We start from the raw sequence: 19,180 nt of genomic DNA, 5'->3' as shown, positions 1-19,180 counted from the left end.
GTGTCACTGTGTGTTGTTATTATGTGTGTTACTGTATGTGTGCCTGTTAGTGTGTCACTGTGTGCTATTATTGTGTGTGTTACTGTATGTGTGCCTGTTAGTGTGTCACTGTGTGCTATTATTGTGTGTGTTACTGTATGTGTGCCTGTTAGTGTGTCACTGTGTGTTATTATTGTGTGTGTTACTGTATGTGTGCCTGTTAGTGTGTCACTGTGTGTTGTTATTATGTGTGTTACTGTATGTGTGCCTGTTAGTGTGTCACTGTGTGCTATTATTGTGTGTGTTACTGTATGTGTGCCTGTTAGTGTGTCACTGTGTGTTATTATTGTGTGTGTTACTGTATGTGTGCCTGTTAGTGTGTCACTGTGTGCTATTATTGTGTATGTTACTGTATGTGTGCCTGTTAGTGTGTCACTGTGTGTTATTATTGTGTGTGTTAAGGATGATTCTGATGAAAGCGTTAGCCCCAGAAAGGCCAACTGTATTTAAAGAGAAGCCAAGCACCATTTTTGTGAGAGTAAAAAAAAAAAAATAATTCATTAGAAGGTGATATTGAATAAATGCCAGCTGCATTCATTTGCTGATATTCTCCCCAGGACTAATCTGAAGGAACAGCAGCTCATATCCCTATTATTTCTAAAGTGGTTATGTGTGAGTTGCGTGCGGATAATATATCGTGTGGGACATCCAGGGATTAAAGGGGCCGTAGATTCTAGAAATATTTGCCATGTATGTGACGGAGCTATAAAAATATCTGCTCTTTAAAGGGGCAGTAAGCTCTAGAAATATCTGTCATATATATGATGGTGCTCTAGAATTATCTGCCATGGATGTGACGGTGCTCTAGAAAAATCTACCATGGGTATAACTGAGCTCTAGAAATATCTACCATGGATATGTCGGTGCTCTAGAAATATCTGCCATGGGTATGACAGTGATCTAGAAATATCTGCCATGGATATGACGGTGCTCTAGAAATATCTGCCATGGATATGATGGTGCTCTAAAAAATATCTGCCATGGATATGACGGTGATCTAGAAATATCTGCCATGGGTATGACGGTGCTCTAGAAATATCTGCCATGGATATGACGGACCTCTAGAAATATCTGCCATGGGTATGACAGTGATCTAGAAATATCTGCCATGGATATGACGGACCTCTAGAAATATCTGACATAGATATGACAAAGCTCTAGAAATATCTGCCATGGGTATCACGGTGCTCTAGAAATATCTGCCATGGGTATCACGGTGCTCTAGAAATATCTGCCATGGGTATTACGGTGCTCTAGAAATATCTGCCATGGGTATTACGGTGCTCTAGAAATATCTGCCATGGGTATCACGGTGCTCTAGAAATATCTGCCATTGGTATCATAGTGCTCTAGAAATAACTGCCATGGGTATTACGGTGCTCTAGAAATATCTGCCATGGGTATCACGGTGCTCTAGAAATATCTGCCATGGGTATCACGGTGTTCTAGAAATATCTGCCATGGGTATTACGGTGCTCTAGAAATATCTGCCATGGGTATGACTGTGATCTAGAAATATCTGCCATGGATATGACGGACCTCTAGAAATATCTGCCATGGGTATGACGGTGATCTAGAAATATCTGCCATGGATATGACGGACCTCTAGAAATATCTGCCATAGATATGACAAAGCTCTAGAAATATCTGCCATGGGTATCACGGTGCTCTAGAAATATCTGCCATGGGTATCACGGTGCTCTAGAAATATCTGCCATGAGTATTACGGTGCTCTAGAAATATCTGCCATGGGTATTACAGTGCTCTAGAAATATCTGCCATGGGTATCACGGTGCTCTAGAAATATCTGCCATTGGTATCACAGTGCTCTAGAAATAACTGCCATGGGTATTACGGTGCTCTAGAAATATCTGCCATGGGTATCACGGTGCTCTAGAAATATCTGCCATGGGTATCACGGTGCTCTAGAAATATCTGCCATGGGTATTACGGTGCTATAGAAATATCTGCCATGGGTATCACGGTGCTCTAGAAATATCTGCCATGGGTATTACGGTGCTCTAGAAATATTTGCCATGGGTATCACGGTGCTCTAGAAATATCTGCCATGGGTATGACGGTGATCTAGAAATATCTGCCATGGGTATTACGGTGCTCTAGAAATATTTGCCATGGGTATCACGGTGCTCTAGAAATATCTGCCATGGGTATTACGGTGCTCTAGAAATATTTGCCATGGGTATGACGGTGATCTAGAAATATCTGCCATGGGTATGACGGTGATCTAGAAATATCTGCCATGGGTATCACTGTGCTCTAGAAATATCTGCCATGGGTATGACGGTGATCTAGAAATATCTGCCATGGGTATGACAGTGATTTAGAAATATCTGCCATGGGTATGACAGTGATCTAGAAATATCTGCCATGGGTATTACGGTGCTCTAGAAATATCTGCCATGGGTATCACGGTGCTCTAGAAATATCTGCCATGGGTATTACTGTGCTCTAGAAATATTTGCCATGGGTATCACGGTGCTCTAGAAATATCTGCCATGGGTATCACGGTGCTCTAGAAATATCTGCCATGGGTATGACGGTGATCTAGAAATATCTGCCATGGGTATTACGGTGCTCTAGAAATATTTGCCATGGGTATCACGGTGCTCTAGAAATATCTGCCATGGGTATTACGGTGCTCTAGAAATATTTGCCATGGGTATGACGGTGATCTAGAAATATTTGCCATGGGTATGACGGTGATCTAGAAATATCTGCCATGGGTATCACGGTGCTCTAGAAATATCTGCCATGGGTATCACAGTGCTCTAGAAATATCGGCCATGGGTATGACGGTGATCTAGAAATATCTGCCATGGGTATGACGGTGCTCTAGAAATATCTGCCATGGGTATGACAGTGATCTAGAAATATCTGCCATGGGTATTATGGTGCTCTAGAAATATTTGCCATGGGTATCACAGTGCTCTAGAAATATCTGCCATAGGTATTACGGTGCTCTAGAAATATTTGCCATGAGTATGACGGTGATCTAGAAATATCTGCCATGGGTATGACAGTGATCTAGAAATATCTGCCATGGGTATTACGGTGCTCTAGAAATATCTGCCATGGGTATTACGGTGCTCTAGAAATATTTGCCATGGGTATGACGGTGATCTAGAAATATCTGCCATGGGTATGACAGTGATCTAGAAATATCTGCCATGGGTATGACAGTGATCTAGAAATATCTGCCATGGGTATTACGGTGCTCTAGAAATATTTGCCATGGGTATGACGGTGATCTAGAAATATCTGCCATGGGTATGACAGTGATCTAGAAATATCTGCCATGGGTATTACGGTGCTCTAGAAATATCTGCCATGGGTATTACGGTGCTCTAGAAATATTTGCCATGGGTATGACGGTGATCTAGAAATATCTGCCATGGGTATGACAGTGATCTAGAAATATCTGCCATGGGTATGACAGAGCGCTCTCTAACAATGGTTATTCTGATTTTGAAATGAACAGGAAATGCGGATTTGTGCAATACGCCCATGCTAGTGAGTAAAACTCCTTGCTCTATTGGTGGAAAGTGAAACAGCTGAAGAATAAAAAACAGTTTTTTTATGGGGGGTTTTTAATACAGGAACTAAACAAGACTAATATATTTCACAAAGAAACAGTGTAATGTCTCTTTAACTAACTAGATTCCAGAATATTCTGAGATACTGTGACAGCTATTTGCCTTTCCCCATGCAGCACGGCAACCTAAGTGCATTAACATTGCCATATTGTGCCATTCAGTGTGTGGGCTTGAGCAGATATGAGGTCACATTATCCTCACACAAGCAGTCACTGAGGGTTATTGCAGTTTCTGTTTGTTTGTTTATTGGTTGCCATGGGGGTTTGCAGTTGTTGCATCAAGTCAGGGTGTGTCAGCCAGCGGTAGTTGTGATATGTGTGAGCCCGGACACGGGTATTGTTTATTGTTATGATCCTGAACATCTCATCAGATAGCTTTTAACCCCTTCACGGCCAGCTGTTATCCAGAGGGTTAACTAACCCTTCAGCTTTAACCAGGTTGTCACTCAAGGCGAGTGTTTTAGTTTATTTATCCTTGTATCAACTTAAAGGGACAGTCTAGTATGAATTAAACTTTAATTATTCAGATAGGACTTTTAATTTTAATCAACTTTCCAATTTACTTTTATCATCAAATTTGCTTTTTTCTCTTGGTATTCTTAGTTTAAACTAAACCTAGGTAGGCTCATATGCTAATCTCTAAGCCTTAGAGGGCTGCCTCTTATCACATGCTTTTTAAATCTCTTTTCAACACAAAGAGACAAAGTGCACGTGGGCCATATAGATAACACTGTGTTCAGGCACAGGGGGTTATTTAAGATTTAGCACAAAACAATGCTAAATGCAAGACAATAGATAATAAACAGTCACAGTCATGTGATCAGGGGGCTGGAAGAAGGTTCCTAGATACAAGGTAATCACAGAGGTAAAAAGTACATTAATATAACTGAGATAAGGAGCAGTCTGCAGAGGCTTAGATACAGGGTAATCACAGAGGTACAAAGTGTATTAATATAACTGAGATAAGGAGCAGTCTGCAGAGGCTTAGATACAGGGTAATCACAGAGGTAAAAATTATATTAATATAACTGAGATAAGGGGCTATCTGCAGAGGCTTAGATACAAGGTAATAACAGAGGTAAAAAGTATATTAATATAACTGAGATAAGGAGCAGTCTGCAGAGGCTTAGATACAAGGTAATCACAGAGGTAAAAAGTATAGTAATATAACTGAGATAAGGGGCAGTCTGCAGAGGCATAGATACAGGGTAATCACAGAGGTAAAAAGTATATTAATATAACTGAGATAAGGGGCAGTCTGCAGAGGCTTAGATACAAGGTAATCACAGAGGTAAAAAGTATATTAATATAACTGAGATAAGAAGCAGTCTGCAGAGGCTTAGATACAAGGTAATCACAGAGGTAAAAAGTATAGTAATATAACTGAGATAAGGGGCAGTCTGCAGAGGCATAGATACAGGGTAATCACAGAGGTAAAAAGTATATTAATATAACTGAGATAAGGGGCAGTCTGCAGAGGCTTAGATACAGGGTAATCACAGAGGTACAAAGTATATTAATATAACTGAGATAAGGAGCAGTCTGCAGAGGGTGAGATACAGGGTAATCACAGAGGTAAAAAGTATATTAATATAACTGAGATAAGGGGGAGTCTGCAGAGGCTTAGATACAGGGTAATCACAGAGGTACAAAGTGTATCAATATAACTGAGATAAGGAGCAGTCTGCAGAGGCTTAGATACAAGGTAATCACAGAGGTAAAAAGTATATTAATATAACTGAGATAAGGGGCAGTCTGCAGAGGCTTAGATACAGGGTAATTACAGAGGTAAAAAGTATATTAATATAACTGAGATAAGAAGCAGTCTGCAGAGGCTTAGATACAAGGTAATCACAGAGGTACAAAGTGTATTAATATAACTGAGATAAGGAGCAGTCTGCAGAGGCTTAGATACAAGGTAATCACAGAGGTAAAAAGTATATTAATATAACTGAGATAAGGAGCAGTCTGCAGAGGCTTAGATACAAGGTAATCACAGAGGTACAAAGTATATTAATATAACTGAGATAAGGAGCAGTCTGCAGAGGCTTAGATACAAGGTAATCACAGAGGTAAAAAAGTATATTAATATAACTGTGTTGGTTATGCAAAACTGGGGAATGGGTAATAAAGGGATTATCTATTGTTTAAAACAATAACAATTCTATGGTAGACTGTCCCTTTAACTCTATGTAGTCTGTACCAGACCCAGAAAATGCCCCAAACTAACAGACTAATGGGTTGAGGTCAAGTTTGTGGGCAGATCCCTTTTAGAGATTGGCAGTAGGCACCCCTTATATGCCATAAACCAGCTCTCAAGACCTGCTTGAAATGAAACCATCTGTCAAGTCTGAATGACTCATTTCTCAGATTGTCTCATGACGTGAGGGGGGTGTAGTTGGTGATACATATCAGAGACCACCTGACAGTTTTACAACAGTGGTCCGAAAATCCAGCAAAGAAAATAAATTGGCTCTTATTTTATATCTTCGTCAGACTTTACTGAAAGAAAGTGCATGCGTAGCTCAAAGGTAGAAGCTATATCTTATTGCACCGTCTGAGACTAGTAACCTCACAACATTATTGTGACAGTTGTCTCAGCTGTACGAGCGTTTTATTTAGCGCACGTTCGGGTTGGCGCTCAAGTGAAAGACAGAACAACAGGGTTTTATAGAGCGCCCCCTAGAAGTCTATGGGGAGATGGATTTACACCTACAGATGCGAGTGCGCTTAAATGCAAACTTTTTACCTTCAATTTGTAACTTTAGTGCAAGGCCGCAAGAATGAAAGTGCTATTGAATTAACTTGAGATGTTTTATTGCTCAACTTCGCTAATATTTTTATGCTTCACTTGTAATCCAGTCCTATATAAGCACTGTATATGCACCATATAGGCACAGTATAAGCACTGTATATGCACCATATAGGCACAGCATAAGCACTGTATATGCACCATATAGGCACAGTATAAGCACTGTATATGCACCATATAGGCACAGTATAAGCACTGTATATGCACCGTATAGGCACAGCATAAGCACTGTATATGCACCATATAGGCACAGTATAAGCACTGTATATGCACCATATAGGCACAGTATAAGCACTGTATATGCACCGTATAGGCACAGTATAAGCACTGTATATGCACCATATAGGCACAGTATAAGCACTGTATATGCACCGTATAGGCACAGTATAAGCACTGTATATGCACCATATAGGCACAGTATAAGCACTGTATATGCACCATATAGGCACAGTATAAGCACTGTATATGCACTATATAGGCACAGTATAAGCACTGTATATGCACCATATAGGCACCGCATAAGCACTGTATATGCACCGTATAGGCACAGCATAAGCATTGTATATGCACCATATAGGCACAGCATAAGCACTGTATATGCACCGTATAGTCACAGTATAAGCACTGTATAGGCACAGCATAAGCAATGTATATGCACCGTATAGGCACAGCATAAGCACTGTATATGCACCGTATAGGCACAGTATAAGCACTGTATATGCACCATATAGGCACAGCATAAGCACTGTATATGCACCATATAGGCACAGCATAAGCACTGTATATGCATCATATAGGCACAGTATAAGCACTGTATATACACCATATAGGCACAGTATAAGCACTGTATATGCACCATATAGGCACAGTATAAGCACTGTATATGCACCATATAGGCACAGCATAAGCACTTTATAAACTTAGTATAAGCACCATATAAGCACAGCATGAGCACTGTATAAGCTCTGTATAAACCCGTACAGGCACAGCATAAGCACTGTATAAGCTACATATAAGCCCTGTATAGGCACAGCATAAGCACTGTATATGCACCATATAGGCACAGCATAAGCACTGTATATGCACCATATAGGCACAGAATAAGCACTGTATATGCACATATAGGCACAGCATAAGCACGATATATGCACCATATAGGCACAGCATAAGCACTTTATAAACTTAGTATAAGCACCATATAAGCACAGCATGAGCACTGTATAAGCTCTGTATAAACCCCTACAGGCACAGCATAAGCACTGTATTAGCTACGCATAAGCCCTGTATAGGCACAGCATAAGCACTGTATATGCATCATATAGGCACAGTATAAGCACTGTATATGCACCATATATGCACAGCATAAGCACTTTATAAACTTAGTATAAGCACCATATAAGCACAGCATGAGAACTGTATATTATGTCATTGGTAAACACTGGGCGAATAGGCTGATCTCCTGCTGATGTCATTGGTAAACAATGGTCACATAGGCTGATCTGCTGATGTCATTGGTAAGCAGTGGTCGCATAGGCTGATCTGCTGATGTCATCGGTAAACAGTGGTCGCATAGGCTGATCTGCTGATGTCATCGGTAAACACTGGGTGAATAGGCTGATCTACTGCTGATGTCATTGGTAAACACTGAGCGAATAGGCTGATCTCCTACTGATGACATCAGTAAACACTGGTCACATAGGCTGATCTGCTGATGTCATTGGTAAACACTGGGCGAATAGGCTGATCTCCTGCTGATGTCATTGGTAAACAATGGTCGCATAAGCTGATCTCATGCTGATGTCATTGGTAAACAATGGTCGCATAGGCTGATCTCATGCTGATGTCATTGCTAAACAATGGTTGCATAGGCTGATCTCATGCTGATGTCATTGGTAAACAATGGTCGCATAGGCTGATCTCCTGCTGATGTCATCGGTAAACAATGGTCGCATAGACTGATCTCCTGCTGATGTCATTGGTAAACAGAGGTTGCATAGGCTGATCTCCTGCTAATGTCATCGGTAAACAATGGTCGCATAGGCTGATCTCCTGCTGATGTCATTGGTAAACAGTGGTCGCATAGGCTGATCTCCTGCTAATGTCATCGGTAAACAATGGTCGCATTGGCTGATCTCCTGCTGATGTCATCGGTAAACAATGGTCGCATAGACTGATCTCCTGCTGATGTCATTGGTAAACAATGGTCGCATAGGCTGATCTGCTGATGTCATTGGTAAACAGTGGTTGCATAGGCTGATCTCCTGCTGATGTCATCGGTAAACAGTGGTCGCATAGGCTGATCTGCTGATGTCATCGGTAAACAGAGGTCGCATAGGCTGATCTCCTGCTAATGTCATTGGTAAACAGAGGTCGCATAGGCTGATCTCCTGCTCATGTCATCGGTAAACAATGGTCGCATAGGCTGATCTGCTGATGTCATTGGTAAACAGTGGTCGCATAGGCTGATCTCCTGCTGATGTCATCGGTAAACAGTGGTCGCATAGGCTGATCTGCTGATGTCATCGGTAAACAGAGGTCGCATAGGCTGATCTCCTGCTGATGTCATTTGTAAACAGTGGTCGCATAGGCTGATCTCCTGCTGATGTCATTGGAAAACAGTGGTCGCATAGGCTGATCTCCTGCTGATGTCATTGGTAAACAGTGGTCGCATAGGCTGGTCTCCTGCTGATGTCATCGGTAAACAGTGGTCGCATAGGCTGATCTGCTGCTGATGTCATCGGTAAACAGTGGTCGCATAGGCTGATCTCCTGCTGATGTCATCGGTAAACAGTGGTCGCATAGGCTGATCTCCTGCTGATGTCATCGGTAAACAGTGGTCGCATAGGCTGATCTCCTGCTCATGTCATCGGTAAACAGTGGTCGCATAGGCTGACCTCCTGCTGATGTCATCGGTAAACAGTGGTCGCATAGGCTGATCTCCTGCTGATGTCATCGGTAAACAGTGGTCGCATAGGCTGATCTCCTGCTGATGTCATCGGTAAACAGTGGTCGCATAGGCTGATCTCCTGCTGATGTCATTGGTAAACAGTGGTCGCATAGGCTGATCTCCTGCTGATGTCATCGGTAAACAGTGGTCGCATAGGCTGATCTCCTGCTGATGTCATTGGTAAACAGTGGTCGCATAGGCTGATCTCCTGCTGATGTCATCGGTAAACAGTGGTCGCATAGGCTGATCTCCTGCTGATGTCATTGGTAAACAGTGGTCGCATAGGCTGATCTCCTGCTGATGTCATCGGTAAACAGTGGTCGCATAGGCTGATCTGCTGATGTCATCGGTAAACAGTGGTCGCATAGGCTGATCTCCTGCTGATGTCATCGGTAAACAGTGGTCGCATAGGCTGATCTCCTGCTGATGTCATCGGTAAACAGTGGTCGCATAGGCTGATCTGCTGATGTCATCGGTAAACAGTGGTCGCATAGGCTGATCTCCTGCTGATGTCATTGGTAAACAGTGGTCGCATAGGCTGATCTCCTGCTGATGTCATCGGTAAACAGTGGTCGCATAGGCTGATCTCCTGCTGATGTCATTGGTAAACAGTGGTCGCATAGGCTGATCTCCTGCTGATGTCATCGGTAAACAGTGGTCGCATAGGCTGATCTCCTGCTGATGTCATTGGTAAACAGTGGTCGCATAGGCTGATCTCCTGCTGATATCATTGGTAAACAGTGGTCGCATAGGCTGATCTCCTGCTGATGTCATCGGTAAACAGTGGTCGCATAGGCTGATCTCCTGCTGATGTCATTGGTAAACAGTGGTCGCATAGGCTGATCTCCTGCTGATGTCATTGGTAAACAGTGGTGGCATAGGCTGATCTCCTGCTGATGTCATTGGTAAACAGTGGTCGCATAGGCTGATCTCCTGCTGATGTCATTGGTAAACAGTGGTGGCATAGGCTGATCTCCTGCTGATGTCATTGGTAAACAGTGGTCGCATAGGCTGATCTCCTGCTGATGTCATTGGTAAACAGTGGTGGCATAGGCTGATCTCCTGCTGATGTCATTGGTAAACAGTGGTCGCATAGGCTGATCTCCTGCTGATGTCATCGGTAAACAGTGGTCGCATAGGCTGATCTCCTGCTGATGTCATCGGTAAACAGTGGTCGCAAAGGCTGATCTCCTGCTGATGTCATTGGTAAACAGTGGTCGCATAGGCTGATCTCCTGCTGATGTCATCGGTAAACAGTGGTCGCATAGGCTGATCTCCTGCTGATGTCATTGGTAAACAGTGGTCGCATAGGCTGATCTCCTGCTGATGTCATCGGTAAACAGTGGTCGCATAGGCTGATCTCCTGCTGATGTCATTGGTAAACAGTGGTCGCATAGGCTGATCTCCTGCTGATTTCATTGGTAAACAGTGGTCGCATAGGCTGATCTCCTGCTGATGTCATTGGTAAACAGTGGTCGCATAGGCTGATCTCCTGCTGATGTCATCGGTAAACAGTGGTCGCATAGGCTGATCTCCTGCTCATGTCATTGGTAAACAGTGGTCGCATAGGCTGATCTCCTGCTGATGTCATCGGTAAACAGTGGTCGCATAGGCTGATCTCCTGCTGATGTCATTGGTAAACAGTGGTCGCATAGGCTGATCTCCTGCTGATGTCATCGGTAAACAGTGGTCGCATAGGCTGATCTCCTGCTGATGTCATCGGTAAACAGTGGTCGCATAGGCTGATCTCCTGCTGATGTCATTGGTAAACAGTGGTCGCATAGGCTGATCTCCTGCTGATGTCATTGGTAAACAGTGGTCGCATAGGCTGATCTCCTGCTGATGTCATTGGTAAACAGTGGTCGCATAGGCTGATCTTCTGCTGATGTCATTGGTAAACAGTGGTCGCATAGGCTGATCTCCTGCTGATGTCATCGGTAAACAGTGGTCGCATAGGCTGATCTCCTGCTGATGTCATCGGTAAACAGTGGTCGCATAGGCTGATCTCCTGCTGATGTCATTGGTAAACAGTGGTCGCATAGGCTGATCTCCTGCTGATGTAATCGGTAAACAGTGGTCGCATAGGCTGATCTCCTGCTGATGTCATCGGTAAACAGTGGTGGCATAGGCTGATCTCCTGCTGATGTCATCGGTAAACATTGGTCGCATAGGCTGATCTCCTGCTGATGTCATTGGTAAACAGTGGTCGCATAGGCTGATCTCCTGCTGATGTCATCGGTAAACAGTGGTCGCATAGGCTGATCTCCTGCTGATGTCATCGGTAAAAAGTGGTCGCATAGGCTGATCTCCTGCTGATGTCATTGGTAAACAGTGGTCGCATAGTCTGATCTCCTGCTGATGTCATCGGTAAACAGTGGTCGCATAGGCTGATCTCCTGCTGATGTCATTGGTAAACAGTGGTCGCATTGGCTGATCTCCTGCTGATGTCATTGGTAAACAGTAGTTGCATAGGCTGATCTCCTGCTGATGTCATTGGTAAACAGTGGTCGCATAGGCTGGTCTTCTGCTGATGTCATTGGTAAACAGTGGTCGCATAGGCTGGTCTCCTGCTGATGTCATCGGTAAACAGTGGTCGAATAGGCTGATCTCCTGCTGATGTCATCGGTAAACAATGGTCGCATAGGCTGATCTCCTGCTGATGTCATCGGTAAACAGTGGTCGCATAGGCTGATCTCCTGCTGATGTCATTGGTAAACAGTGGTCGCATAGGCTGATCTCCTGCTGATGTCATCGGTAAACAGTGGTCGCATAGGCTGATCTCCTGCTGATGTCATCGGTAAACAGTGGTCGCATAGGCTGATCTCCTGCTGATGTCATTGGTAAACAGTGGTCGCATAGGCTGGTCTCCTGCTGATGTCATCGGTAAACAGTGGTCGCATAGTCTGATCTCCTGCTGATGTCATCGGTAAACAGTGGTCGCATAGGCTGATCTCCTGCTGATGTCATTGGTAAACAGTGGTCGCATTGGCTGATCTCCTGCTGATGTCATTGGTAAACAGTGGTTGCATAGGCTGATCTCCTGCTGATGTCATTGGTAAACAGTGGTCGCATAGGCTGGTCTCCTGCTGATGTCATCGGTAAACAGTGGTCGAATAGGCTGATCTCCTGCTTATGTTGTAGTGATCTCAACCACAAAGACTCCTTTTGTGTGATTCAGCAATCAGTCTTATATTAAAATAATGAGAGAGACTTTTGCTTGGGTGAAATCCCACAGAAGCTGTAGGAGCTGTTACTTCTATCATTGCATGAGGTGTCTGTACTTACACATGAATTTGTGGTTTTATTGTGTGTTGTGTGTTTTTGTCATTTGTCACAATCTAGTGAGATTATCATTACAACTTCACAACTAGATTATCAGTTTTATACCTTGTCAGATAATTAAAACATAAATGAAAAACCATTAACTGTGACAAATTCCAGTACACCCTGAACCCTGCAGCCTAGTAGAAAGTGACACTTCACTTGTTCAACCATCACATATGGCCACATGATCTTAAGCAGAGTTAGCAAAGCAGGGTCACGTTGCATGAGCTCGGCTGTCATCACACGTGCATGTTCCACACATCTGACTTTCCTTCTGCTCCCCTTGCATGCAGGAAGTAAAACACATAGGAGCTGCACATAACCGAAGTGCTTTGCCGTTCAATGCCGCTCAAGCTTCCAACACCCCCAAAGTCATCACTGCCCAGTACAACAGCCCTGCAGGCCTCTATTCCTCTGAGAACATAGAAAGCTTCAATAGTACGCTGGAGACCAAGTCCTCCTCTGGTGCCCAAGTGCCAACTCAAGCGTGAGTATCTCATACTGCTTCAGTGTCTATCAATGTGTTCCCCCATCAGCAGATCTTCTGCCAGCACTGCTGACCCTCACATACTGTGTGTCCCAGACAAGTGGGCTGATCCTCAGATACTGTGTGTCCCAGACAAGTGGGCTGATCCTCAGATACTGTGTGTCCCAGACAAGTGGGCTAACCCTCACATACTGTGTGTCCCAGACAAGTGGGCTAACCCTCACATACTGTGTGTCCCAGACAAGTGGGCTGATCCTCAGATACTGTGTGTCCCAGACAAGTGGGCTGATCCTCAGATACTGTGTGTCCCAGACAAGTGGGCTAACCCTCACATACTGTGTGTCCCAGACAAGTGGGCTGATCCTCAGATACTGTGTGTCCCAGACAAGTAGGCTGACCCTCACATATTGTGTATCCCAGAGAAGTGGCACATTTGTGTTTGTGTTGTGTTCATAATGTTTTTATTTTGTTTCTCCCGATACTCATCCTACAGACAAGCGTCCTTTGGAAACTAACCGTCTGTTTCTTCACTAGAGACCGGTGGCATTTCAGCGGGCACTGAGTTACCAGCCAATAAAATCATCGTCAGGTGCCATCAGGTGCTGCTCACAGTCTCTACCTCAGTCACATATTAGATCCTTTAAGTCTGCACATAACATTCAGGGTCTTCATATTGATCTGCAGCAACACGTGAGGCTTATTGTACCCTCTGCTTTCACTTACTTGACACATTTATGGCTTTTTAAAGGGACATGCAATTAAAAAAAATGTCATTCATGACCAATATAGAAAGTACAATTTAAAGCAACTTTTTAATTGACTTCTATTATAAAATTTGCTTCATTCTTTTTTTCTCCTAGTTTGAAGGAGCAGCAATGCACTGCTGGGAGCTAGCTGCTGATTGGTGGCTCCACTATATGTCTCTTGTCATTGGCTAAACAGATGTGTTCAGCTAGCTCAAGTAGTGCTTTGCTCCTCCTTCAACAAAGAATACCAAGAGAATGAAGCACATTTGATAATAGAAGTAAATTGCATGTTGTTTAAAATCATTTTTTCTTTTGCATTATGAAGACAAGCGTTTGGTTTGATGTCCCTTTAAAGTAATAAGTGAATAACGAAGTGAGCTTATCAGACTGTAACACTGCGGGTATAATTCTTATGTATACTAGATACAGTCTCTGCTGTCTGATATTCCCATCTCATTGTTTGTCCATTAACTTGTGACAAATCATCAGTTTAGATAATTACATTTATAGAATGAGTATAGTGAGACGAGGACTGTGTGACAAATCGTCAGTTTAGATCATTACATTTATACGATGATAGAAGGAGTTTAGTGAGATGAGGACTGTGTGACAAATCATCAGTTTAGATCAATACGTGTATACAATGACAGAACGAGTTTGGTGAGACGAGGACTGTGTGACAAACCATCAGTTTAGATCAATACGTTTATATGATGATAGAACGAGTTTAGTGAGATGAGGACTGTGTGACAAATCATCAGTTTAGATCAATACGTGTATACAATGACAGAACGAGTTTGGTGAGACGAGGACTGTGTGACAAACCATCAGTTTAGATCAATACGTTGATATGATGATATAACGAGTTTATTGAGATGAGGACTGTGTGACAAATCGTTAGTTTAGATCAATATGTTTATATGATGATAGAATGAGTTTAGTGAGACAAGGTCTGTGTGACAAATAATCAGCTGAGATCATTACATTTATATGATGATAGAACGAGTTTAGTGAGACGAGGACTGTGTGACAAATCGTCAGTTTAGATCAATATGTTTATATGATGATAGAACAAGTTTAGTGAGATGAGGACTGTGTGACAAATCATCAGTTTAGATCAATACATTTATATGATGAAATAACGAGTTTAGTGAGATTTGAACTGTGTGACATCATCAGTTTAAATCAATACATTTATATAATGATAGAACGAGTTTAGTGAGATGAGGACTTTCTGACAAATCATCAGTTTAGATCATTACATTTATATGATGATAGAACGAGTTTAGTGAGACGAGGACTGTGTGACAAATCATCAGTTTAAATCAATACATTTATATAATGATAGAACGAGTTTAGTGAGATGAGGACTTTCTGACAAATCATCAGTTTAGATCATTACATTTATATGATGATAGAACGAGTTTAGTGAGACAAGGACTGTGTGACAAATCGTCAGTTTAGATCAATACGTTTATATGATGATAGAACGAGTTTAGTGAGATGAGGACTGTGTGACAAATCATCAGTTTAGATCATTACATTTATATCATGATAGAACGAGTTTAGTGAGACGAGGACTGTGTGACAAATCGTCAGTTTAGATCAATACGTTTATATAATGATAGAACGAGTTTAGTGAGACAAGGGCTGTGTGACAAATCGTCAGTTTAGATCAATGCATTTATGTAATGATAGAACAAGTTTAGTGAGATGAGGACTGTGTGACAAATCATCAGTTTAGATCAATACAGTTATATGATGATCGAACGAGTTTAGTGAGATAAGGACTGTGTGACAAATCATCAGTTTAGATCATTACATTTATATGATGATAGAACGAGTTTAGTGAGACGATTAGTTTGTGACAAATCATCAGTTTAGATCAATACATTTATATGATGAAAGAACGAGTTTACTGAGACGAGGACTGTGTGACAAATCGTCAGTTTAGATCAATACGTTTATATGATGATAGAATGAGTTTAGTGAGACGAGGACTGTGTGACAAATCATCAGGTTAGATCAATACGTTTATATGATGATAGAACAAGTTTAGTGAGACGAGGACTGTGTGACAAATCGTTAGTTTAGATCAATACATTTATATTATGATAGAACGAGTTTAGTGAGACGAGGACTGTGTGACGAATTGTCAGCTTAGATCATTACATTTATATGATGATAACAAGTTTAGTGAGATAAGGACTGTGTGACAAATTGTCAGTTTAGATCATTACATTTATATGATGATAGAACAAGTTTAGTGAGATGAGGACTGTATGACAAATTGTCAGTTTAGATCATTACATTTATATGATGATAGAACTAGTTTAGTGAGATGAGGACTGTGTGACAAATTGTCAGTTTAGATCATTACATTTATATGATGATAGAACAAGTTTAGTGAGATGAGGACTGTATGACAAATTGTCAGTTTAGATCAATATGTTTATATGATGATAGAACGAGTTTAGTGAGATGAGGACTGTGTGACAAATTGTCAGTTTAGATCAATACATTTATATGATGATAGAATGAATTTAGTGAGATGAGGACTGTGTGACAAATCGTTAATTTAGATCAATACATTTATTTGATGATAGAATGAATTTAGTGAGATGAGGACTGTGTGACAAATTATTAGTTTAGATCAATACATTTATATGATGATAGAACGAGTTTAGTGAGACGAGGACTGTGTGACAAATCATCAGGTTAGATCAATACGTTTATATGATGATGGAACAAGTTTAGTGAGATGAGGACTGTGTGACAAATCGTCAGTTTAGATCATTACATTTATATGATAATAGAACGAGTTTAGTAAGACGAGAACTGTGTGACAAATCGTCAGTTTAGATCAATAAATTTATATGATAATAGAACGAGATTAGTGAGACGAGGACTCTGTGACAAATCATCAGGTTAGATCAATACATTTATATGATGATAGAACGAGTTTAGTGAGACTAGGACTGTGTGACAAATCGTCAGTTTAGATCAATACATTTATATGATGATAGAACGAGTTTAGTGAGACGAGGACTGTGTGACAAATCATCAGGTTAGATCAATATGTTTATATGATGATAGAACAAGTTTAGTGAGATGAGGACTGTGTGACAAATCGTCAGTTTAGATCATTACATTTATATGATAATAGAACGAGTTTAGTAAGACGAGAACTGTGTGACAAATCGTCAGTTTAGATCAATAAATTTATATGATAATAGAACAAGATTAGTGAGACGAGGACTGTGTGACAAATTGTCAGTTTTCGATCAATACATTTATATGATGATAGAACAAGTTTAGTGAGATGAGGACTGTGTGACAAATTGTCAGTTTTCGATCAATACATTTATATGATGATAGAATGAGTTTAGTGAGATGAGGACTGTGTGACAAATCATTAGTTTAGATCAATACGTTTATATGATGACAGAACGAGTTTAGTGAGACGAGGACTGTGTGACAAATCATCAGTTTAGATCATTACATTTATATGATGGTAGAACGAGTTTACTGAGACGAGGACTGTGTGACAAATTGTCAGTTTAGATCAATATGTTTATATGATGATAGAACAAGTTCAGTGAGATGAGGACTGTGTGACAAATTGTCAGTTTTCGATCAATACATTTATATGATGATAGAATGAGTTTAGTGAGATGAGGACTGTGTGACAAATTGTCAGTTTAGATCAATATGTTTATATGATGATAGAACGAGTTTAGTGAGATGAGGACTGTGTGACAAATTGTCAGTTTAGATCAATACGTTTATATGATGATAGAACGAGTTTAGTGAGACGAGGACTGTGTGACAAATCGTCAGTTTAGATCAATACATTTATATGATGATAGAATGAATTTAGTGAGATGAGGACTGTGTGACAAATCGTTAATTTAGATCAATACATTTATTTGATGATAGAACGAGTTTAGTGAGATGAGGACTGTGTGACAAATTGTCAGTTTTCGATCAATACATTTATATGATGATAGAATGAGTTTAGTGAGATGAGGACTGTGTGACAAATTGTCAGTTTAGATCATTACATTTATATGATGATAGAACAAGTTTAGTGAGATGAGGACTGTGTGACAAATTGTCAGTTTTCGATCAATACATTTATATGATGATAGAATGAGTTTAGTGAGATGAGGACTGTGTGACAAATCATTAGTTTAGATCAATACGTTTATATGATGACAGAACGAGTTTAGTGAGACGAGGACTGTGTGACAAATCATCAGTTTAGATCATTACATTTATATGATGGTAGAACGAGTTTAGTGAGATGAGGACTGTGTGACAAATCGTCAGTTTAGATCAATACATTAACATGATGATAGAACAAGTTCAGTGAGATGAGGACTGTGTGACAAATTGTCAGTTTTCGATCAATACATTTATATGATGATAGAATGAGTTTAGTGAGATGAGGACTGTGTGACAAATCTTCAGTTTAGATCAATACATTTATATGATGATAGAACGAGTTTAGTGAGATGAGGACTGTGTGACAAATCGTCAGTTTAGATCATTACATTTATATGATGATAGAACAAGTTTAGTAAGACAAGAACTGTGTGACAAATCGTCAGTTTAGATTAATAAATTTATATGATAATAGAACAAGATTAGTGAGACGAGGACTGTGTTACAAATCTTCAGTTTAGATCAATACATTTATTTGATGATAGAAAGAGTTTAATGAAATGAGGACTGTGTGACAAATCATTAGTTTAGATCAATACGTGTATATGATGACAGAACGAGTTTAGTGAGATGAGGACTGTGTGACAAATCATTAGTTTAGATCAATACGTTTATATGATGATAGAATGAGTTTAGTGAGATGACTGTGTGACAAATCATTAGTTTAGATCCATACATTTATATGATGACAGAACGAGTTTAGTGAGACGAGGACTGTGTGACAAATCATTAGTTTAGATCAATACGTTTATATGATTATAGAACGAGTTTAATGAGACGAGAACTGTGTGACAAATCGTCAGTTTAGATCAATACATTTATATTATGATAGAACGAGTTTAGTGAGATGAAGATTGTGTGACAAATCGTCAGTTTAGATCAATACATTTATATAATGATAGAATGAGTTTAGTGAAACGAGGACTGTGTGACAAATCGTCAGTTTAGATCAATACGTTTATATGATGATAGAACGAGTTTAGTG

General features: G+C 40.8%; 1 protein-coding gene across 1 annotated transcript in view; it reads left to right on the top strand.

The window, feature by feature from the left end:
• The window catches only part of PDLIM1 (PDZ and LIM domain 1), a gene marked incomplete at its 5' end in the record, with an annotated part of 192,574 nt that overhangs the window by 88,132 nt on the left and 85,262 nt on the right, over positions 1-19,180 (top strand). Inside the window, 1 exon segment of the mRNA XM_053691868.1 lies at positions 13,029-13,222. Within this exon segment, the coding sequence (XP_053547843.1) occupies positions 13,029-13,222 (194 nt within the window).

This window comes from Bombina bombina, chromosome 9 (genome assembly GCF_027579735.1).
Source record: "Bombina bombina isolate aBomBom1 chromosome 9, aBomBom1.pri, whole genome shotgun sequence".
NCBI classification, from domain to species: Eukaryota; Metazoa; Chordata; class Amphibia; order Anura; family Bombinatoridae; genus Bombina; species Bombina bombina.
Note: the sequence above shows the minus strand (reverse complement) of the source record. Positions and strands in the feature narration are given on the sequence as shown.